Here is a 23,622-nt window from a genome sequence, read left to right on the forward strand (position 1 = left end):
AGAGTAACGTGATCACTAGGAGTGAAAGCGTTCTAAATCTTGAACCAGCAAATCCTGTAGTGTCCCTTGAAGACAGTGAACCAGTGGGTGCGTACCCAGTCCGCACAATATCAGTTCCAAATGGGAAACCGGATAAGGATGGTGTACTTCCTTTAAGAAATGTTACAATGCATTGTCCCTGGGCTAGATCAGAATTACGTTCCATTATGACTGAATTCCCAGATCCTAGAAAGGAGTTGGCTAAATGTCAGAAATTTGTTAAAGACTTAGGAAATGCCCACGAACCAACCAATAAGGATTGGCGTGTAGTGTTGAGGGCGTGTCTTCCTCCCAATACTGACATACAAAAATTTATTGAAGATTGTTTGTTGGAGGAAGATGACACCTTGACTGATGAGATTAACCAAAAAAATATAGAACAAATTGTCAAACACTTAGCCATCTATTTTCAAGTAGTAGTAAATTGGAGTAAGATTTTCACCATTAAACAAAAGGATAGTGAAACAGCAGCAGATTACTTCATTAGAGCTATAGCAGCGATAACACGGTTTACTGGGATATCCAACATAGGGGAGGACCCACATCATAGGGAAGTAGCTGTAGGAGTATTAATGGATGGCCTTAGAGAAAATGTAAAAACCAGAGTACAAACCACATTACCTAATTGGAGAGGCATCACAGTAGATTCTCTTAGGGAGTCTGCTGTGGAGCATGACAAAAACCTTTTTAGACAGAAGGAGGAGAAAGGTGATAGGTTAATGACGGTGAGTATACAGGCTCTAGAGGGGATGCATACACGACCACCAGCATACAACCCACATAACAAGAAACATAGAGTGATCAGATGTTTCAATTGTAATGAAGAAGGAAACATTAGAAGGGATTGTAAAAAAGACAGATACAGCCCTAGAGGTGGGACACATAGATATCCTCCAAGGAAAAACTCACATAGAATCGAAGACTCACATCTACCCGCACATATTAGAACAACAAATATTGCACGGGAAAATGATAGTCAGCACTAGGGGTCAGGTCATACCTGTAGTCTACAGCCAGTGAGGTTAACTGAGAGTCAGAGAGAAGAACCAACAATGATAGTTGACATAGCTGGTAGGAAACAAACTTTTCTTGTAGATACAGGGGCGGCCTGATCTGTAATAACCTCTCCTTTCAATCTACAGGTGACCAGTAAAACAATTAAAGCCATCGGGGTAACGGGAAGAGTGTTGCATTATCCACTAACTAAACCCGCTGAAGTTACTATCGGGCCCCTGCATACCAAGCATTCGTTTCTCTTGGCTGCGGCGGCTCCTACTAACTTGCTGGGAAAAGACTTGTTATGTAAAATGGGATGTGTCATATACTGTACTTCTGATGGTGTGTTCTTAGATATACCGGAGAAGGTCGCACATGAGGTACAGGATATATTGGACACCCCTCAAAGGTTAATGTTACACTCTCCTGTTATAGAACAAAGTCCATCTAAAGTAAAGGGGATGTTGCTGGAAATACCAGGTTCACTATGGACCAGAGATGGACAGGACACTGGATTGATGGCAAACGTAGCCCCTGTCATGGTCAATCTAAAAAGTGGTAGGATAGCTCCAAAAATCCCACAGTATCCATTAAAACCGGAGGTGGAACTAGGGGTATATCCTGTTATTGAGAGGCTGTTACAACAAGGGATTTTAATTCGTACAGCCAGTACAGCAAATAGTCCCATTTTCCCTGTGAAGAAAAGTGGGGGGAGGGGCTATAGATTAGTCCAGGACTTAAGGGGAATTAACAAAGTTGTTGAGAGCCAATTCCCCGTAGTGCCGAATCCAGCTGTCATCCTCATGCAGATTCCACTGTCTACCAGTCATTTTACTGTCATTGATCTATGTTCTGCTTTCTTCTCAGTCCCTCTTCACCCTGACTGCCAATACCTTTTTGCATTCTCCTACAGGGGAGTGCAATACACATGGACCAGAATACCCCAGGGGTTCATTCAGCCCCAATATTTTCCCCCAAGCCTTACATGACTGTTTGCAATCCTTTCAACCCCACAATAGGTCTGTTCTAATTCAATATGTGGACGATTTGTTGTTGTGCTCCGATTCTTTTACGTTATGTTTACATGATACTAAATTATTGTTGCTTCATCTTTCACAAACAGGGCACAAGGTGGCAAAGGATAAATTACAGCCATGTCAGACTAAGGTCAAATACTTAGGACACTGCGTCACTAAGGGGCTAAGACACCTGACAACCGACAGGATTGAGGCCATACAACACATGACTCTGCCGCAGAGCCTGAAGCAGATTTGTACTTTCCTGGGGATGTGTGGATACTGTAGATCCTGGATCCCAGGTTTTTCTATTCTGGCATTACCATTGCAGGAGCTAGTCTCTTCGGCAAAACCAGAACGTGTTGTACACACAGAAGAGTCAGAGCAAGCGTTCTTTAATCTTAAAGATAGTCTGACTAAAGCACCTGCATTGGGAATACCTGATTATGAAAAGCTTTTTGAGCTATTTTGTACAGAAGCTGATGGTTGTGCAGCAGGTGTCCTCGCACAGAAACATAGTGACGCTAGCAGACCGGTAGCATACTACAGTGCACAATTAGACAATGTGGCAAGATCACTCCCAACATGTCTCAGAAGTGTAGCAGCAACGGCTCTTCTGGTAAGAGCGAGGACGTAGTATTAGGACATAATTCAACTATCTATACACCCCATGCTGTATCAGCTCTGTTAAATTCAGCCCAAACCAGACATGTTTCTTCAGCTAGATTCACAAAGTGGGAACTAGCCCTGATGGCACCCTCAAACATCACCATCAAACGATGTAGCACCTTAAATCCAGCTACATACCTTCCGTATGTGTCTCTAGAGACACAAAGGGTGGGAGGTGAGGAGACCCTGGTTGATGATGAGTTAAGCAAGAATACTGACACGCATGACTGTATGGAACACCTGAATCAGACCTTTACTGCAAGGCCCGACATACGTGACACCCCCTTAGAAAATGTAGATTTTACGTTTTATACAGATGGAAGTTGTCATAGACAGAGACGGGAGAGCTATGTACTGGTTATGCTGTTGTAGACGATCAGGATGAGGTAGAAGCTGAACCCCTTGGTCCACCTCACTCAGCCCAGGTGGCGGAACTAGTAGCACTAAGGAGAGCGTGTGAATTGGCAGAGGGTAAATCAGCCAATATATACACTGACTCTAGGTACGCCTTTGGGGTAGTGCACGATTTTGGGGCCCTTTGGCGTCTTAGAAACTTTACGACAGCAGCAGGTACACCAGTGGCACACTCACAACACATAAAAGGACTTCTGACAGCGATACAGTTACCCAGAACGGTCGCCGTCATAAAGTGCAAAGCCCATACCTTTGAAGAAGACCCAGTGTCATTGGGCAACAACAGGGCAGACGAAGCTGCTAAATGGGCAGCAGGGCAACCTATGACTGTATCGACCGAGAATATGATGGTTTTTCAGACATTAGACATGCAGAAATTAATTGAAATACAAGATTTGTGTTCCCTGCAGGAAAAGGCGGTCTGGAAGGCGAAGGAATGTGGCCAAGAGTCCTCAGGACTCTGGAAGGATGGACAAGGTAAGCCTGTAGCTCCCCAAACGTACTATCCAAGCCTGGCTGAAGCAGCACACGGCCTGACTCACCTGGGTAAGGAAGGTATGTGCAAACTGGTGAGAGCATACTGGTGTGCTCCCGGATTTTCCTCTCAGGCTGGTAAGAAAGCAATGTCATGTCTTACTTGTTTGAGGAATAATGTTGGGAAAACTATTCCAACTGAGCCATCCCACATCCCTCCTACAGACGGACCTTTTCAGGTAATACAAATTGACTATATCCAATTACAGCCGTGCAGGAATTTAAAGTATGTGTTAGTTTGTATTGATGTGTTTTCCGGTTGGGTAGAAGCATATCCGGCTGCCACTAATACTGCTGTGTTCACTGCAAAGAAAATTGTACAAGACTTTGTATGTAGGTTCGGTATCCCTAGAATCATTGAAAGTGATAGGGGTACCCACTTTACTGGTGATATCTTCCAAAATATGTGTAAACTCATGGGAATCGGTAGCAGACTTCACACCCCTTACCGACCACAAGCCAGTGGTAAGGTGGAGAGAGTAAATGGTACTATAAAGAACAAGCTTGGTAAGGTAATGGCTGAAACTGGGTTGGCATGGCCAGAGGCTTGGCCATTGGTCCTCCATAGCATTCGGACCACTCCCAGACCTCCTATTAATCTGTCCCCCTTTGAGATACTGTTCGGACGACAACCTCATTTGATCGTTAGTCCACAAGACGACTTGAAGTGTAATAATGAAGTGACTGTACAATATCTTATAAGAATGAGTAGACAGCTAAAGCAACAACAACAAAAACTAAAAATGCTGTCACCTGGTATGCCAGAAACGAACCGTCATGATGTTGAACCTGGAGACTATGTTATGATCCGCAATTTCTTACGTTCAGGTTGTTTAACAGACCGTTGGGAAGGCCCGTACCAAGTGCTGCTGACCAGTACTACATCACTGAAGGCTGCAGAGAGAGACACTTGGGTCCATTCCACCCACTGCAGGAGAGTTCACAATCCGGAGAAAGTACAAGATTAAAACCGAGACCGACGACATAGATGCAAGATATACCATCTCCATTGTATTACTGTATTTCTGTGTGTATATATAAGCAGCAGCTTCTCATCTAGTGGTCAGACATCTTGTCCCCAGACTTCAGGATTAAATGACTGCACACTGGATCCAGAGCGCCTGCGATAAGTAACGGCTGTATTTATTATCACTTCGCTTGAACATATTATTCTACTATTTGCGAATAAATCTTTGTGCCACTCATTTGCAAACCCCTATTGAATTCCACAATGTTTAACAACCTGTCTTTTAAATTAAGCGTTATATTTAGAATTTCAACATCCTTCAGCCTCACATCACACCATCTATTTTGATACACACACACTTCCTTATTTTAGTTATTCATTAACTGATACGCTCAACCTGTTGACATAAAAGGAGACCTACATTTTAAAATCATCTTCTCTACTTCTCATAGCACCAGCTACTAGAAGCAGGATTGTAACCCAAACCAGTTTTCATTGCCAACACTCCAAAGACTGTACTGACCAAGATGATAAATTATACTAATGACTAAGGTTACTGGCCATTGCTCACTTCTAGTCCTCCTATCGTGGGTGGGTGTGTATGTATACACACACACACACACACAATCTATATATTAGATATAATATATAGCTATATCTATCTCTATACATCTATATAACTCCGCACAAAAGACTGACGTTACCAGGAACAAACTTACTTTATTCCCCTCACTTGTTTTGGGTTGTACGTTTCGATAGCAGGCTGTACTCTTATGGGCCCCACTACCTTGTACTAGGGAGGTGTGTGTGGCCATCAGTTTCCCACTGACAGCAGCTGTTCAGACTCCCTTCAGAAGGGAGCCTAAAGGCCGGCTGACCCCTAGAACACAGTGCTTTTTGTAAAGCACTTTGGGCACTTGTCATGAATTTAGCACATAAGCATTGGACCCAGGGTCGGACTGGCCCGCCAGGGGACCAGGCTATCCCCCGGGGCGTGACGTCATCACGCCGGACGTTCAGTGAGGAGCGCCGCAGAGAGGAGTCGGCAAGAAGATAGAAGAGGAGAGAAGAGCAGCCGATAGAAAAGACAAGTGAAGGAACAGAAGCAAGGGGGAGCACAGACAGCATGGCAGTGTGAAAGGGGGTGGGGATTAATTGTGTCATTAAGCCCCCTTCATTCCCCCAGATCTTAAAGGTTGCCGCTGGATTGGTCATGCAATTGGGGGCGTCACTCATTGGGGGCATGTCTATCAGGTGAAAAGCACTAGGCCACCCTCCTACTGAAAGATGCATTACTCGCACATGCCCCCTCTGCCCAGCAGCTTGCTCACACATGTCCTCTGCTCACTTGCTTTAATCACACATGCCCCCTCTCCAGCACACCACCTTCTTACATTATTCTCCACTGCACAGCACACAGGACGGGAAGATATCCAGCAGCCCGCCCGCAATGAGTGCCATGTGACCACTGCAGTCACATGACCTGGTGTCTGAAGGTACCCCAGATGAAGAGGATTTAACCACTACCGATGTGACCCCTGCACTCGTGGGTGTGTGCGCGACACCCACGAGCAAGAAAAAAAAAATTTTTATTTTTTTTTTAAAAGAAAGATGGGTCTCCAGGAGGCCCCCAGGCAGGCCTAGGCCTGGGTAATTTGTACCCGCTCCCCCCTCTAGTCAGCCCTGGCTAAATGGGTGCTATTTTGTTTGTAGGGTGAAGGTGGGGCAATTTAATTTTATACTGAGATCTATTAATTTAAGTTGGGGTGGTTTAGGGGCTATTAATTGAATGTGGGGCAGAGTTTGAGGAGCATGAGGTCTATTTATTAAATGTGAATATGAATTATATAATGGCAGTGACAGTTGGGGGAAATAGGTATATTTATTATACGTAAATGCAATTAATTTAATGCAGGGGCTGTCTGGAGGGAGGGAAATCACATTCCCATTTAATAAACCTATTACTTTAATGTTGGGGCTGGAGGAAGGCCTACATATTAATTGTGGGTCCTATTGATTTAACGCCGGGCTGGTTAAAAAAAAACAAAACTAAATGGGTACATTTAGAAAATTCTAAATAGGGCCCTCAACATTCAGACAAGCCGCAACTAAAGAAACCAGCAGCCACAGGTGCTAAAAGTGACAAGAAAAGGTAGGACAGTCTGTCAAATGTTCAGTCTAGAGCAGTCTTGGCTAACCTGTGGCACTCCAGGTGTTGTGAAACTACAAGTCCCAGCATACCCTTCCAGCAATAAGCAGCTATATATTGGCACAGTATGCTGGGGCTTGTAGCTTCACAACACCTGGAGTGTCACAGGTTAGCCAAGACTGCTCTAGTGGGACAATCCTGATTTTTGGTGATTGCTCTGGGGCAGGTCAAGACATATACATACATACATACATACATACACATATATATATATACATACATACATACATATACACACACGCACTACATTCTTTATATACTACAATATGGTGCTAGCAGTCCTTCGTGGGCTGACCACTGCCCCTCTAGTGTCTAGCCTCGCCTCTATGATGGCTGGCAACAGCCCCTTTGGTTGCAGTCCCCCGGTGGGCCCTTCATGCCCCAGTCCGACACAGATTGCACCTCAGGCTCATAAAACTAACCCAAAACACAAAACAAAGTCAGATTGGCAAAGATTCAACTACTGTATTAGAGTGTTGGGTCAGAAGTGCTTAAGGCTATAATTTTCAGGCCAGGAGCCCATGGGATTCTATGGTAATAAGCTCAGTCAAAACCAAACGCAGTGCTTAGAGGTAATTAAACTGGTGGCATCCATTCAGTGGGCTGAAACAATATTCATGAAAATGCAGTTACTAGTTCATAGTAAAAAGTGAGGCATTAAATGCCATTATACCTTAGTGATGTCACCAGCTCCCAGTGGGAAAGCTACACTAAATTTGAAATGGGATATGCATTGCTTTCAGCATTACATACTACATAATATATATAGTTAAATATTGCATTTTCTCCCCTTTACCATGAACAGGTTTGTTCAATTATAGCAGCACTATGTATTGTTTGAATTCAATCACACCTTCTGTCGAAACAAATTATACACGTGTTACAGTGCTTTGGCTCCCTCTAGTGATTTCTTGCGATACGACAGGGGAACGAAAAACTCAAATACACATGTACCCAAATTCAATTCAGCAATATGATAAGGAGACATAAAGCCTTACATTTTATCCTTAGAAATATTTTGCCCATAATGGCTGTTGATAGGAGCAAGCGTGCTGCAAACTGTATAAACTACTTCTTGCTATATCCTACAAATCACTGCTGGTGCAGGAGAGATAGACTAAAAACTACCTGGAGATAAAGGATGGGGTTGGAACATCTCCTCAGGACCCCAAATAATCAGCTGAGAAAATCAGGCACTGATTTCTGTATGCGACACTGCAGAAAAGTAATAAAATAGCAATAGAAGAAGGAAAAAAACCCAAAAAGCACAAAACACTAATTGCTTGCGATTGAATTTATGCAAATCCCCATAGCAAAGTTCCAAAATCTAGTGGAAAGACTTCCCAGGGATAATAGCACCAAAGGAGGGAACAGCAACTTCATAGTAATGCCCATGTAATGAGAAGTCTGACAAGCACATAGGATGTGAAGTTTGGATGTCCATGCACTTTTGTCCATATAGTGTATATTTTAATTTGACATTGTCCACAACACATTTCCTATACATTTAAGGTAATTCTTGTATTTGCTTTAAGAGTACAGCTATAACCATGTACACTAAAGACCAATCATATAAATGGATTTCAGTAACACCACACAAGTTAGTGTAATATGTTTATTTACAGAATAGCAAAATTACAACACATTTAGTGCAAATGCAACTAATGATATTAAGAATTATATATGGTTTTGTAAACTTTTCATAAGCCTTCTCAAAATAAAGCTTTCAAATTCAGCACTTCAAAATGTTGAGCAGCTTTCCAATGCATTGTGGCTGAATGCACTGCAGGCTTCTCCACCACTGCAAGTGCCACAGTTACTTGCATCACGATAATAACCAAAAATAACCAACATTCATATTTATAACTGTTTTCCATAACCGATAAGTGGCTACTTCATGTTTTGGTTTTTGAATATTTTTTCTTTTCGTCAAAAAAGGTTTATGCAATAGATTTCTGGGTTCTGGTCACCTGCACATTACCACGTAGGCACTTCTAGATCAATCCTTGAACAGAGCTTTGTAGTGGTAAGGCAACTATGTTTATATGTGCATCGTTAGATATAGAAGCAATAAAACAGCCCCAGATAGAGCTGCCACTGATAATCACTCTAAGCAGAAAACGCCAAATCGGCACTTGTTTATAAAGTTATTGCAAATCTAAACAAACTCTTACGGATGCACGAGACTGATGTCAATGGAACAAAGGAGTTAATCCAGGATCCCCAATTGCCTCACTTTAAGGAGAGAGAAACTGAAGATGGACGGCAACATTTACTGATGCAAACATTGTTTTCATGATTAGTTTGAGGATTATTATTGATTGCAACAACCGCTTGGTCATGAGCATTTTTATTTGTGCCAAATTTCAAACAAGATCACATATCAGATTTGAAATACCACCTAAGTAGAATTTCCAAAAAACATTGCTCTAAAATACAGACGGGTGCAAAAATAAAATGTAAGACCGTGGTACAGTACAGCCACTGTCCAGCGGTAAAATGACTGGAGATTACCTGCACAGAGGCTCAGTAGGAAGCTAGCATTGCAAACATGAAGACTCAACTTTCTTTCAAACATTTTAGTTATCCATAGTATGTAAAAAAAAAAACAAAAAAAAAAACAAAAAACCAAGATTGTCAATGAACAAGAATCGAACAAAGAATAACCAAACTTTAATATGCAACGTTGACAGCTCTCCCTTTTAAATTGCCACTAAACCTAAAATAACATTCACAAATATATGTCAACATTTCTTTTAAACTTAAATGTCCTCCCGAAACAATTATATATTTCAGAAAAAGCCGACAATTGAGGGGATGTCTAACAAAGACTCGCACACAGCTAGCCAACAATGACACATGTTCCCTGCATCTGACACTTTATATTGGTGAATGTTCTACAGATTGCAAATAACATTTTAAATCTATTTTTTTTATGATATTTAGAGCAGAATATTTGCTGTTAATTCATGATTTGGCATAAACAAATTTCAGCCTTTGATTGGAATTATTGTGGACCACACTATATAAACAAGTTTCGGGCATGAAAAGACTTGCAGTTTAGTAACTTCCAGTGCTAGGGTTACTCTTTCCCTTGGTCTATAGACTGTCCTTGCACAACATTTAGTGTACATATTACCTACACAGTGGAAGCAGTCATTTTGTGGACTGAACCAATAGTCAGCTTATACATTCACTGAAGCTAGCAACGTCGTTGAAGTTCAGTGGATTGATCTGCGGAATATTGGTTCGGCCCACATATCGTCTCTACTGTGTGTAGGCAACAGAGCCAACATAAGTATGAATGCTCAAGTCACACCAGAGCAAGAGGCTAGTGCAGGGTTTCCCAAACCCAGTCCTCAGGGCTCCCTAACAGTGCAGGTTTTCCGGATCACATGTGACATAATTAGGACCACCTGTGGATCTGTTACAATGTGTCAGTCAGTAATGAATACACCTGTGCTCCAGAAGGAGATATGGAAAACCTGCAGTTTGGGGAGCCCTGAGGACTGGGTTTGGGAAACCCTGGGCTAGTGCAAAACACAGCAGCCATTCAACTGAACACACATTAAGGGCTTGTTCAAAAGAATGGTGTAGTGAGAACCCAGTTATAGAACAGAATTTCTGCTACAAGTTATTAACACAACAAAAATACAAATAGAAATATATAGATTTATAGAAGAAAAATAAAAATAAAGCTTTCTTAGACTGTAGAACTCCTTCAGATGTTTTACATCTTCATTGGAGTTTCATGAGGAAATGCAAAGCCATAGCTTATAACAGCCCTCAGTTATTACCATCACAAAAGCTAGCAAAGAAGCTAGCAAAAAAAACAATTTATATAGAAAGCAAAAAAAGCAAAAAAAAAAAATCAAACACCAACATCCTTTTAACAACTGTTTTCAGACAAGTTTTAAAAACACCCGTGTTTCTGTTCATGAATATCACAACAGAACATGCACAGAAACACAGGACAGTTATGGCTTCATTACTTTTACAGGCCTATGGTATGTAAGCCGTTTACAGTTGTAGAAAATTAAAGCCTCGATCCCTTACAGTAATTGTTTCCCATGACCCTCCGAAGCAAGCAAATAGAAAAAGGGAAAGAAAAAAAAATATATATAAATCTTTTCTTCAGAACGGAGTTATAATTTACACACTAATTCAGCAAGAAGGCCTAGCAGAAGACAGCTAGTGTTTGAAATTCAGTCTTGTGGTAGACTCCTCATTCTCCTCAGGACAATATGTAAAAAGGCTGAAGACCCCGGGTTCCATCTTGGAGGTGTAATTCATTGTCATCCAATGTGGAATGTTCTTAACCGCCTCTTCATTTCACTGCACGGCAAAGATTGTTTAATAAAGCACACAAGAGATTATGTTATTCTTTAGAACAGGGGTGGGTAACGTTTGCAGGCACAGTAAAAAGGGGCTCTTGCTCTAAGGGGCCACACACTGAGGGGCCTGACTGAAGGCTAACCTCTGGCTGACCATGTGAAACGGCTTTGAGGTCACCTGGGGCCCTTCAGAACAGCCTCTTGCCGATATGGATCTAACACATCACTATCCTATATAAAACCATCAATGAAATAGATCCAAGGGAATCGCAGATTATTGGAGATACCAACTTTAAATTTTTCTAAAATATTCTCTCCAAAATATGTATTTATGTAAACGTTATATTTCCAAGGACAGTTACAATTTGTCCTTTTGGTTTAAAAAAAACCTGATGACCTCATCTGGCCTGTGCCCTGCAAGGTTAATCAATACCTAAATTACATTACTTTCCATATAAATAATTATCTTGAAGGAAGGTCTTGTCTCATGCGGGTTGGTGTAGCACACAATGTTAGGTGTTTATTACCACCAACTTCATGACTCAGTGAGGTCACTATACTCTGGTAAGTTTAGAGACTGAATATTGGTTGAGCTGCCTCCACTGTAGGTAACCTTCCCACTTTACAATGATAGAAGCTGTTCTCACCTGACAATTGTTAGAAAAATATAGATTTCCCTGAGGTTTTCTCCTGCACGTATGTAGTAAACCTTTTAAGAAATTTGGGGTATTCCCGTTTGGCCACTGCCCGGAGTACTGATGCAGGAGCCCACCCTCCCGGATTCACTAAAAAGAAACAAAGCAGATTAGTCAAAACAGGAGCGTGCATCTTAACATGCAGCCAATTACATGTATTACACACTGCTTTACTTAAGAGAACACATTCTTACAATGATGTAACAAAATATCAATGACATATTTAAAATGACATACAAAATGTGAAAATGGCCCTTTGCTCTATCCCACACAAGCAGGATCTAGCTAGAGCCCAAAGCAGCAGGTTTGGTAAGTAAACACTCTGTAGTCAGAAAATATACATGCAGCAAACATTTATTTAATGGCTTCAAGTGTTTACAGTATAGACCTATAGCATTTAAAGTAGTTTTAAGCTGCCGATTACACAACCTCCTGTACTTACACCATAACCTCAGTGTTCTATAGATTGCAAGGTTTGTACTTTCATAACCAAACCAGTTTCCCCAACCAGAACGCACTTGGGTAGACTAAGAAAATATACTTCTCAGGACAAGATTTTTTTTAACAAATATATGTATCTGAAATGTGTTATAATAGTGGAAAGAAAATATACTTTCTTACGAGTAATACTTCACAACTATTGCGCTCAGACACAAATGTCCGAATTATGACCAAAAAGAAGTGGAACTGTATACGTAACAAGCAGAAATTAAATGAGCCTTACCATTCGCAACATATGTGATCTTGCATTGAATGTTGTCTCTACTAATTTCTTTGTTGCCTTCCGGTGGACTAACCAATGTTTGACAGATCAAGGCAATATTGATTTTGGCACGAACACACCGGTTGTTAAGCTAATACAAACACAAAAGTTACAATGTGGCACATCAGACAAAGTAGACCACAATAAATGCTGTTCCCGTTTAGTCCTATTTTTCCCCATTTAGTATTCAATACAACCAGAGGATGGCAAAATCCATACATTGCACCAACAATTAAATTTATCTTTAAAATAGGCATTAGCAACTTGCAGCAACATGGCTGATGGGAACTCTAGTTCAACAGCATGTTAACCACATGTGCGCAAAAGCATGCCGTGAAAAGCAGTATACTTACGGGAGCACTGTCATGGTCCACTGAAAAGTTGCACACAATCCAAGTGTCCGTTTCATTCTCGCTAGCAGCTGGTATCATTCTGATTGCAGATAAGTACAAGACATCACGTTGAGAAGCCGGCCACACTCTCTGCAAAACAACCACAAGTATCCATTTACCATCCATTTCCTTGCACGCAGAGCACATTAGAATGGCTTAGATGACCCTTCTGATTAGCTGCATCATCTAGCCAATTATAGGCAATTAGACAGGTCCAGCACTTATTTTTATATAGTTTCACAAAGCATTAAGGGCTATTATCTATAAAATTGTGCAGAACATTTTACTTTTATCTTTTTTAATGTCCATTATTTACAGAGGGATCTCACATTTACAGATCATTTTGATGGCGTTTGTTCCCATTAAAAGGGTGCCGATGTCTGACTCACCCATACATCTAACCCACCATAAAGTATAAGCCTGCGGAGAGTTAATTCATTGAATACACACGTAAATGTGGCATACCTTGTGTGTCTGGTATACAATGATTGCATTTGGGGACAATTTCTCAACGAGATGGAAGTTTTCAATGGTAGCTGTTAGAACACGGGAACAAATAAAATAAGTAAAAATAATACAATACAGAAGAGGACAAATGTAACAGTTAGCACTGGAAAAGGGTCTTACTCTCCCAGTCGTTGCGTACGTCGACATTCCAGAAGTGCTGGCAGACCTCATGTCCTGTGACTCCTTTCACAGAATGAGTGGCCTTTAGTGGGTCAAGTACAATGCCATTTTCTTCCACTTCTCTTCTATAAACCTGCAACGAAATTTATTATCTTACCATCATTTGCAGATAGAAGACTACAGACAGGTCCCAAGAGATTATAAGAAAACCAAGCAACCTACTAGGTTAAAGTCCACATCAGCTCCTATAACTTAGGTGAAAGGTATATCGTTCTCTCACCTTCATTTCTCCTTCCTCCACAACTAGTTGCCAGTTGGCGTCTCCCCCTACATCTTGTAGTGAGTAAGTCATATGGTTCTGTACCATCTCTTCCACCTACAAGATAACACATACATTCAAGATATGTGCACACTGGGCTGCACATCCATTCTTCATATGGAATACATAGATCTTACAAATACATTTGAAGATATTGGCGTAAAGATGGCAATTTAGCTATTTATGGGAAGCAGAGTGGCATAGTGGTTAGCACAGTTGCCTCTCAATGCTGGGATCCTGGGTTTGATTCCTACCAGGGCACTAGATATACAGATGGTACATTCTCTCCGTGTTCATGCAGGTTTCATCCGGGTGCACTGGCCCCACACAAAAAATACATACTAGTACGTTAACTTGCTCTAAGCTCTGCTGGAGCATAGATTGATGTGAATGATTAATTATCTATAAAACTGCTGTGTAATATGAAGGCATTAAATAAATATTTAACCATATGCTCTATACCACTACCTAATCACACTTTATATAGTGCTTATTATTTCAAAGAAAGAAAACAAAAAAAAAACCCAAAAAAAAACATTGAAAATGTATTAAATATTTTATGTGTTTTACCAAGCACTAATATATGAAGAGAAAAGGTGATTTCACATGTTTATAGTTGGCTCTGTGTTCACTATATTAATAAAACTGAGGTGCATGCTATTTGTCTTAAAATTTACCCAACTTGTTAGCCAGCCTGGCCACTAGGCTAATGACTGCCACTGCTTCCCAGCACTGTCACCAAGGAGAGGCATGGTAGTGAAACTGGCCCTACATTTTGCCGAGCACTGCTTGGTATGCAGTTAGCATCCTGAGCATGCTTCCTAATGGTCCTCATTCCAGGCACACCTGGTTGGCAGGTAGAGGGAAGTTTGAATGGACTTAGAGGACATGTAACAATGCACAATGACAATCAAAACAATGTTTTAGAAGACAAACATATATTAACGTATTAGGAGTACCTCTTCAACAAATGCAAAACATAAATACCTAATGTTACAAGTTACCCACTAAAATATTCAAGGTTTTTAAGAGTTCAGTACCGTGAAGTTTCCTACACAAATTGCATGTACAGTTCTCACTCTGAAAAACTCACTTAATGCCAAATATACTTACCATTACTATTTTTTGCTAGTTTGTTAATGCTGCAGTCTAATTTTGATTAGTGTTAAAGGTTCATAACAGTTCAGTATTAGTACTGTGTTAATGGTTAGGGACACTTGGATGCAATTTAACACGAGAGTCAGAAAACGGTTTAGAAAGAACACGAGAGCAAGCAGTGTCCCACTTGTGCAACAATACAGTACCTCACTCTGGAATCTGTGCCCATCAGAAGTACTGACTAGATCATTTGGAGAAGAATGACAAGGGGACTACCATAGACAAAAGAAAAATCAGGTAAGGAGAAAGGAGCAGCACAATTATTTATACTAGACTCAGGACCTGCGCACGGTGCCTGTAAACCGTGCCACAGACCCCAAATAAAAGGGTTTTTTATATTTTTTTTTTTAAAGAAAACCATAGTTGGGCCTATTTTGTTGCCACAACTAGTTCTCCCTATGGGCAGCACCATAGAAAAACTACATAAAAACTTGATTGGGAATTAACATCTGTTAACAGAAGCACGGCATATACTGCTACTAACAGGAGTTTTAATATATTGATCTAAGTCAATGAATTTGTTAAAGGGCACTTTCAGTTCACCGTCAACAATATTTGCAATCTTTGTAAGGCTTAGCTTTAATATAACGTTCTCTGATTTAATTTGTGTGATCTCATCATGGCTAAAATAGAGCACATAGATTTAATTCCACTAAATTCGGCACAGAAAAACAAAGCATTCTATAGCACATTAAGCAATAAGTCTGGACTTACCGATCGGACATATCTGTGAGTTCCCACCCCTGTGAATGCATCACTTGTTGATAAAGATGAAGACAAATGTGTTCTGGTCTTTTCTGACTGAGACTGAAGAAAAAAGGAAAGTTGGTCAGATTACTGAAAATAATGGTTTCCATATTATATTCATTTACATGCCCTCTGCTAACACTATTTATTCCAGGGGAAATAAGTTTATATAACTAAATATTCCACCCTTTCGGAGAACCACTATTTCCCCTTGCTCAGCTGCTCAACGTTTGTCACCTATTGGCTTGAACACCCGAGTTTACAGACTGCAGTGTGTTCCAGCCTGGATTACAGCATCTCATTAGATGCAGGTCAAAGCTAACTCCCTTTTCCTGTTTTCGCCATAACTCAACAAGCAGTTCTTCTATTAGTTGAAACATAACCGAGTCAGGTGGGGGATTCTAACAGGTAATGATTAGGTACCTATAACTGTAATCTACTTTAGACTTCTGGGAGATTGAGAGGTTGCTCCCTACCACACTATACCCATCATCAGGTAACAAACGTATTTGGATCAGTCTTGTTGCATTACTTGTCATTAGGTGATTGATGTAGCAAAGGTTAGTGACTCCAGCTACCAGCATGTATAGTTTAATCTGATTGTTTAATATTAGTGACATTGTGGATGATACGGAAAGAGGTGAGAGGGAAAGCCATTTCACTGTATATCACTCTTGGCTGGTTACCTCCTTATATTTTGGCTGGGGCCTAAAAATTATGCAAATTCTAACACTGCTGACTAGCATTTTACACTGGTTATATGCCTCAGTGCTTTAGTAAAGGTATATCAGATAAATTAAATGAAACATTAAAACACAAAGCTGAGGCATTGCTAGAACTCCTCTGATTTGCACCTGAGACATCTGAACCCTAGGTCCTTAACCTGTGGTGTGTGTGCCGCAAGTGGTACATCAGTCTAGAATTAAGCATTTTTAAATATTTAAATGCACAAGGAATGGCTTGGTATACATTAACTCAGGTTGGGGAGTTATTATCTTACTTCTAAGACACCAAAGGGCGCACAGCACCAGAGTGTATACGGTAAAATAGTACATGACATAACAGTGCAATAAAATATAGGCAGAAAAGTACAGTAGACAGCAATGAAGCAATGAAGTGCTAGGCGGTGTATAACCTCTAATTGAAGAAGGAAAGCAGCATGAGACGTGGGGGACTAGGGGGGCAGAAGAGAGCTAATTGGGACAAGTTGATCTTGTGCCCAGAAGGATGGGTGCAGCAAACAAAAACAGAGCCACTGATTGAGGAAAGGCACAAGTGTGTTGTGGCAAATATAATGATGGACATGAGGGAAGAGGGACCTGCTCGTGAGAGCTTACAATCTAGAGGGGAGGGGCAGATCAATTGTGGTGAGAAAGGTTAAGAGTCAGTGTGGTAGAGCCAGTAATGATGGGTTAGGAGGAGAGCTGGTAGGTTTTGATGAAGTGAGTTTTGAGAGTCCGTTTGAAACAAGGGAGAGGGAGTTTCCGAGGTGGGAAACAGCACAGGAGAAGTCTTGGAGAGAGAGTTAGAGGTAGTGATGAGAGTAGGAGAGGCGGCAGACACTGGCAGAACAGAGAATGTGGGCAGGTGTGTGCGCATGCGATAGATGAGACTAGACGGAGCGTAGAGGAATGTATGCCCTACTTACAGAATATAACCCCCTAGTTACCGACATATATATGGTGACAGATACCTGCTCAATTTTGTCCTGTCGGTCCAAAGCAGCTTCAACAGCATCAAAGAACTCTTCCTCATTAATCAGGCTGTTGGGTCCCTCCTATCAAAATAGGAAAGAATGATTTTTGCACACACCATGAACACACACTTATTCCCAAGAGGACAGAGTTAACAGTATATAGGTTAATACAGTAGGCCCATTTATTCTTTTCCAGCGAGTGTGCTTAGATTCTTTGGGTGTCCAAAATTAAAGACTGTTGCATTTTAGTACATGCGTTCCTATAACATCCCTAAGTCCATAAATCAAATGACTAAGTACATGTTATATTAAGGTATTGAGTTGAGATCATTTGCGTTCATTTTCCTGAAGTCAGATTCTGCTCTGGCAACGTTCTTACACGTGTAGACAATAAGTGATCTTTATACTCTGCTGTCATGTTTTTTCTTTATTTCACTTTCATGTTTCGTGTGCAAAGTCATGGTAAGAAGGACTAAGACACTGCAGCCATTTAGTACAGCAAGTGTTGGGATTCTTCAACTCAGGGAAATAAAGATTAGTTTACAAATTAACTTTGAATCATTACATTTAATGTAATGGTTTACAGCACAAATACCACTTTATAAATGGAACTACCGTATATACTCGAGTATAAGTCGACCCGAATATAAGCCGAGGCACCTAATTTTACCTCAAAAAACTGGGAAAACTTATTGACTCGAGTATAAGCCTAGGGTGGGAAATGCAGCAGCTACTGGTAATTTTTGTAGATTTATTCATTATTATGTTTTTTATTTACATCTGTATATGCATTTTTATTTTACACATTTTTATATCATGTGTGTTTTTGATTGATTAGCTACTGATATAAGCTTGCCATTTTAGTGAAGCCCTGACATTTCAAAATGGGGTGCAGGGGGACACTGTCAATAAATATCTTTATATATGTGTGCTTTAATATTTCCACACCCCCTGATTTGTTACTCTACTTTATTGATTTAATTTGAAAAAACTGTTTTATAAATGAATCGTATAAATTAGAACCATCAATGTACGGTATCCTGAATAATAATGTATTATGAGACCCAGCAAATGCCATATCTGAAATTCACCCCCAAATTCACCCCCAAAGAATAGGGAAATCACGTTATGTTAATATTGGAGGGGGAGAGAGGGAGGGAGGGAGCGAGTGAGGGAGAGAGAACGAACTTACCTGGTCTCCGTTTCCTCAGCTCTTCAGTTCCGCAGTGGAACGCATGTGCGTTCCAATGACAGGAAGTTCGGCATTTGTGCCGAACTTCCTGTCGGTGGAACGCACATGCGTTCCACTGCGGAACTGAAGAGCTGAGGAAACGGAGACCAGGTAAGTTCACCCGTGTATAAGCCGAGGGGGGCTTTTTCAGCATAAAAAAAAATGTGCTGAAAAACTCGGCTTATACACGAGTATATACGGTATTTGGTGAAGGATTCATGCCAATGATGTACCTTGGAAGACAGTACATTGCAAAAACTAAACTAGTGTTCCCACAGAAACTTTATGCCATACATTTCTCTCTTTACCAAATATAGAATGCACATGTATAAAAATCTAAACTGACCCACATATACAGGATATTTAAATACATGAAAAACCTGTACATTTAGACAGCAAAGATATACATTATAATCCTCAGCTGTTGTGGCACTACAAGTCCCACCATAAATGGTCAGCATCTCTGGCAGGCCAGACATCATGGGACTTGCAGTTTAAGCCTTTGTATGTCACATTTTATCCATCTATGAATCACATCAGTCTATTCATGGAAACCAGTATATAAAAACAGGGATAGGCTTTCTGGGTGACATAATAGTCACCACTACCGGATCACATCACTGAGGAGTTACATGTAGAAGGAATATAGTCTACTGGTTACAATGGAGTGGCTACATTCTCACCATATTGCTAGAAATTTAAAGAGGGGTCGTCATTTATTTAGGAAAGAAAGAAAAGACTGGGGAACAGCAGGAACAGATCACATACTTCATAGTCCGGTCCTCCAAAGTGGGATTTTTTCTTTAATTCTGTCATTGCATTTCTGTAGGCTTCTTCTACTCGCCTCCTCTTCTCAATTTCCTACATGCGAAAGATGTAAATATTAATTCACCTAATTAGTCATCACAACTCCTAATACCTCAACAATATTGGCAATGCTAATAAGTGTGTATGTATAACTATTCAATAAGCACTCACTCAGTGGACACTATTAGGGACACCAGCTAGATAATGAAAATATCTAGTCAGCCAATCATGTGGCAGCAACTCAATGAATAAAAGCATGCAGATATGGTGGAGAGGTTCAGTTGTTGCTCAGACCAAACACCAGAATAGAGAAGAAATGTGATCAAAGGGATTTTGATCCTGGAATGAATATGGGTGGTTTAAGTACGTCAGAAACTGCTGATCTCCTGGAATTTTCATGCACAACAGTCTCTAGAGTTTACAGAGAATGGTGCGCAAAACAGAACACATCCAGAAAGCAGTACACCTTGTTAATGAGACGTCAGGGGAGAATGTCCAGACTGGAGACACTAACTCAAATAACCATGTGTTACAACAGTGGTATGCAGAAGGGCATCTCTGAACGCACAGCATATTGAACTTTGGGGTGGATTTCACCAGAAGACCACACCAGGTTCCATTCCTGCCAGCCTGTGGCCACTATGGATCAGATACACCGTACATACTGTACTTTAAACAAAGTCTTCACCTGAAATATCAATTGCAACCTTGGCAGATTAAAGCTCAAACACAGCTCTTCCCTTCAGACAGATATTTTGTGGTTTTAAGGCCTGGTTCTCATTCTCTAATGAACCTTGTAGCAATGCCAATAAAGCTAGGTACACACTACAGAATTCTACAGCAACTTTTTATGCCGAACATTTTTACTTGCGATCGATGTTCCGATCGCTCGGTCCATGGACTGCATACACACTAGCCTTGTTTAGGACGATAAAGGGAAGAGCGGACGTCCCTTTAGCGACTTTACAGCCATGTTGTTGTGAGCAATGACTAATTTCGTTCTCCCTGTTGTGGATCGGTCGGAAGTTTATACACACTACACAGCGGAAACGAGATTGGAACGAAAATATTAAACGGTACGACCAACCAAATGAGGCGACAATCGTCCATTTGGGCAGACTTTCGACCATCGTGTCACTGCACACACTGACCCGACTTTTGAACGAGCGGTCGTATGTCGGCTGATTGAGCCGATTATTGGACGAAAACCGTGTAGTGTGTACCCAGCTTAAGACTCCACCCTTCTGCCACAATGTGCATTACATAGGAAGAGATAGAAGGTCAATTATATGAAGTGGAGACTGGGGAGATCCGGCAGAGGTAGGAAATGGAAAGAGCGATTTCAATTATTAAAAATGTAATGAAACATTGGGATTGGGGAAGCTTGTGTTGGGCACTATGGACATCCTCCCAAGGTGCCCTTTTCTGTACAGTCTGATGTTACATGTATAGAACACTGATAACGGGTGGGGAGTCACCTTTACCTTATCAAGCCTTTTCTGCCAGCTGTCCTCCCGCTTAACCATTAGTTCAATGCAGTGTGAGAGAGTGGCTAGTATTCCAGCAGTGGTAGCTTTGAAGGTGATGGCTTCTCCTTTAAAATCTATACCATTAATTCCTTTAGGAGTCACATGTGGGAACACTGAAATACAGAAACACCAATTGTATTTAGCACAGAAAGTACATTTGCATCTGCTACAAGCAGTGATGTTACTGGAAAGAGAATGCAAACCCAAAAATAAACCAAGTCTTGTTCAACTGTCCAATAACTGTCTAAAATACAGCAAGATTCCCTATGAATAACATTGAATTATGATATGCTTTAGAAATTAAGAGTGCAGGAATCATGAGTTACACAGCAATGAAACTGACTCTTGAATCTAAAAGGATAAAAAAAAAAAAAAAAAAAAAAAAAAAAAAAAAGCTATTTTTACTAATGCATATAGGGGGGGGGGACATGGGGGAGAAGGGTATGTGTATGGTAACAAATCCCAGGATCTTTAGCAGGTTTGCACTATTTGGATTATACCCTTAGACCATGTCCAATACAAAACTGGAGCCGAAATGCCTTATCAAACCTCTTCTGCCAGCAGTCCCCCCACTTAACCATACAAGAGCATGTGAGTGGCTAGTATTCCAGCAGTAGCTATGAAAGTGATGGCTTCACCTTTAAAATCTATACCATTAATCCCTATAAGTAGGAGTCATCAAGAAAAACCTCGGTTGATGGATGCAATTGAATTTCTGATGTTACATTCCATCATAATGTACAATACTTATGGCACTTCTTCCCACATTAGTAATTCAAGTACAATTACAAATATTGAGCGCTAGTAAAACTGTAAAATAGCTTAATCTAGGCTTTTAAAAGAATGTGACTTCCCACGATATTCTCACTTTAAAAAAAGAGGGGTCAACATCAGCACAGAATATAAAACGAATAGAAAATTAATAATTTACAATGATGTACACTGACTAGAGATCTTTAAAGGGTTAGCAGTTAAATGTCCAGTAAGTCAACAAGGGGCGTGGCCTTTAGTCACTGGGAGCATATGAGCTAAACAGAATTTGTGTAGGACGCTCCTAGCAAGGAACAAAAGCATTATAAAATGATCATATACCTTGTTATAGTTAAGCACAATGCCTGTGAAAGCACTGCATAAAACATTACTAAAAAGGCAAATGTTGCAAATAGAATGAGATAATGACCATTTTTTTTTATAAACAAAAAAAAACAACACACTTAAGGAAACAGCTTACCTTTTTCTTTATTGCCATTACTGTTGTGAATGTATTCCCCATCTGCGTGGTTCTGGAGGAAATCTTCCTCATCGTCTTCAACCACTAAACAAGCAGCAGAGAATTATTACACTGTCATGTTAGGTACACAATGGCAATGAGGTGACTAATGTACTGTATAAAACGCAGAGTACACTGTATACAAGACAATAGCATAGAAACAACCAGCAAACAAACATGTCATTCTACTTCAGTTATTAACTAATCACCAATCCTGTTACAGGATCATACAGACAGCCCTTGTGTGAACGTGTACTATGAGGCTAGCACTGCCAGGATGTTAGATTCTCAGTCCCTCCCAGACTCCTCTTCCTCACACAGCATTCGAACAAGGAAAATGCTATACTATGGTGTATGCTCCGTTTTCCGATGGTCTCCAATACAGGTTTTATAACACAGGTAGGGCATGTGCTACTGACTACAGTGAAGACAATTAAATATCCAAATATAACCATTACAAGTTTACCCACTGACCATTTATCTATCTTTGCTTTGGATACAAAGTGGGGTCTTCGAAAACAGCTCCTTCTACCCCTGGCTGGGCAAGAAGTACACTTAGCAGAGACTAAACATCAAAATCTGCCACATCAATGGGTGATTCTATAAGGATGAGGCCCAGAAGACTGCCTGCTCTCTCGCCCTACTTTGACAGATGGACGAGCTGAGAATTTATCACATTTGTGGCCATCAAGAGACATATGATGCGTCATTGCTTGGTGTCTATCGTGATCCTTCCTCAATTTACTCTGAGCCCAAAACAATTTCTCCCATCAAAAAGAAAATTAAAGTTGTGTACTGTAGTTTTTGGTCACATTGCCAGTTCTCATATGCAGGTCATAAAAAATAAATAAAATATCAAGTCTGCCAACGTGACCACAATAGGATTTAGAGAAGGGTAAAACTCACTAGAGTGGAAGAACATGTTCTGAATGGCTGTGTCAGAGGGCCTAAAAGCTCCACCAGAGGTAAAAGAATTTGGATCAATTATTTTTTAGTGTGCTAGAAAGAATATACTAGTCCAATATTTCCATTTTAATTGATAATGGAGTATTGAAGAGTGAACCCAGCGCTGTCCTATGTTGCAGGTATTGTTGAGGTTAACAGGTTTACTTGTAATATATCGTAGTGCTGCCTATGGGGATTATCATAGAGATAATATATTTGTAATATTCCTTCGTACTCCACTATTTATCTACCAGAATTTGTGTGA

At 40.6% G+C, this 23,622-nt stretch overlaps 1 protein-coding gene across 2 annotated transcripts in view; it reads right to left on the bottom strand.

Annotated features, from left to right (window-relative positions):
- Window positions 1–8,445: 8,445 nt before the first annotated feature.
- CERT1 (ceramide transporter 1) overlaps window positions 8,446–23,622 on the bottom strand; it is a 62,634-nt gene continuing 47,457 nt past the window's right edge. Inside the window, exons 6-18 of one of the 2 annotated variants that reach the window (XM_075181976.1) lie at window positions 22,374–22,457; window positions 21,098–21,255; window positions 19,575–19,667; window positions 17,573–17,656; window positions 15,847–15,939; window positions 15,279–15,344; window positions 13,936–14,031; window positions 13,656–13,788; window positions 13,494–13,564; window positions 12,990–13,118; window positions 12,598–12,727; window positions 11,826–11,963; window positions 8,446–11,179 (exon numbers count right to left, since the gene is read on the bottom strand). In XM_075181976.1, the coding sequence (XP_075038077.1) occupies window positions 11,836–11,963; window positions 12,598–12,727; window positions 12,990–13,118; window positions 13,494–13,564; window positions 13,656–13,788; window positions 13,936–14,031; window positions 15,279–15,344; window positions 15,847–15,939; window positions 17,573–17,656; window positions 19,575–19,667; window positions 21,098–21,255; window positions 22,374–22,457 (1,265 nt within the window). In that variant the 3' untranslated portion in view covers window positions 8,446–11,179; window positions 11,826–11,835. The remainder of the gene's footprint in view (window positions 11,180–11,825; window positions 11,964–12,597; window positions 12,728–12,989; window positions 13,119–13,493; window positions 13,565–13,655; window positions 13,789–13,935; window positions 14,032–15,278; window positions 15,345–15,846; window positions 15,940–17,572; window positions 17,657–19,574; window positions 19,668–21,097; window positions 21,256–22,373; window positions 22,458–23,622) is intronic. The other variant, XM_075181987.1, reaches the window with a different exon arrangement.

This window comes from Mixophyes fleayi, chromosome 1 (genome assembly GCF_038048845.1).
Source record: "Mixophyes fleayi isolate aMixFle1 chromosome 1, aMixFle1.hap1, whole genome shotgun sequence".
NCBI classification, from domain to species: Eukaryota; Metazoa; Chordata; class Amphibia; order Anura; family Limnodynastidae; genus Mixophyes; species Mixophyes fleayi.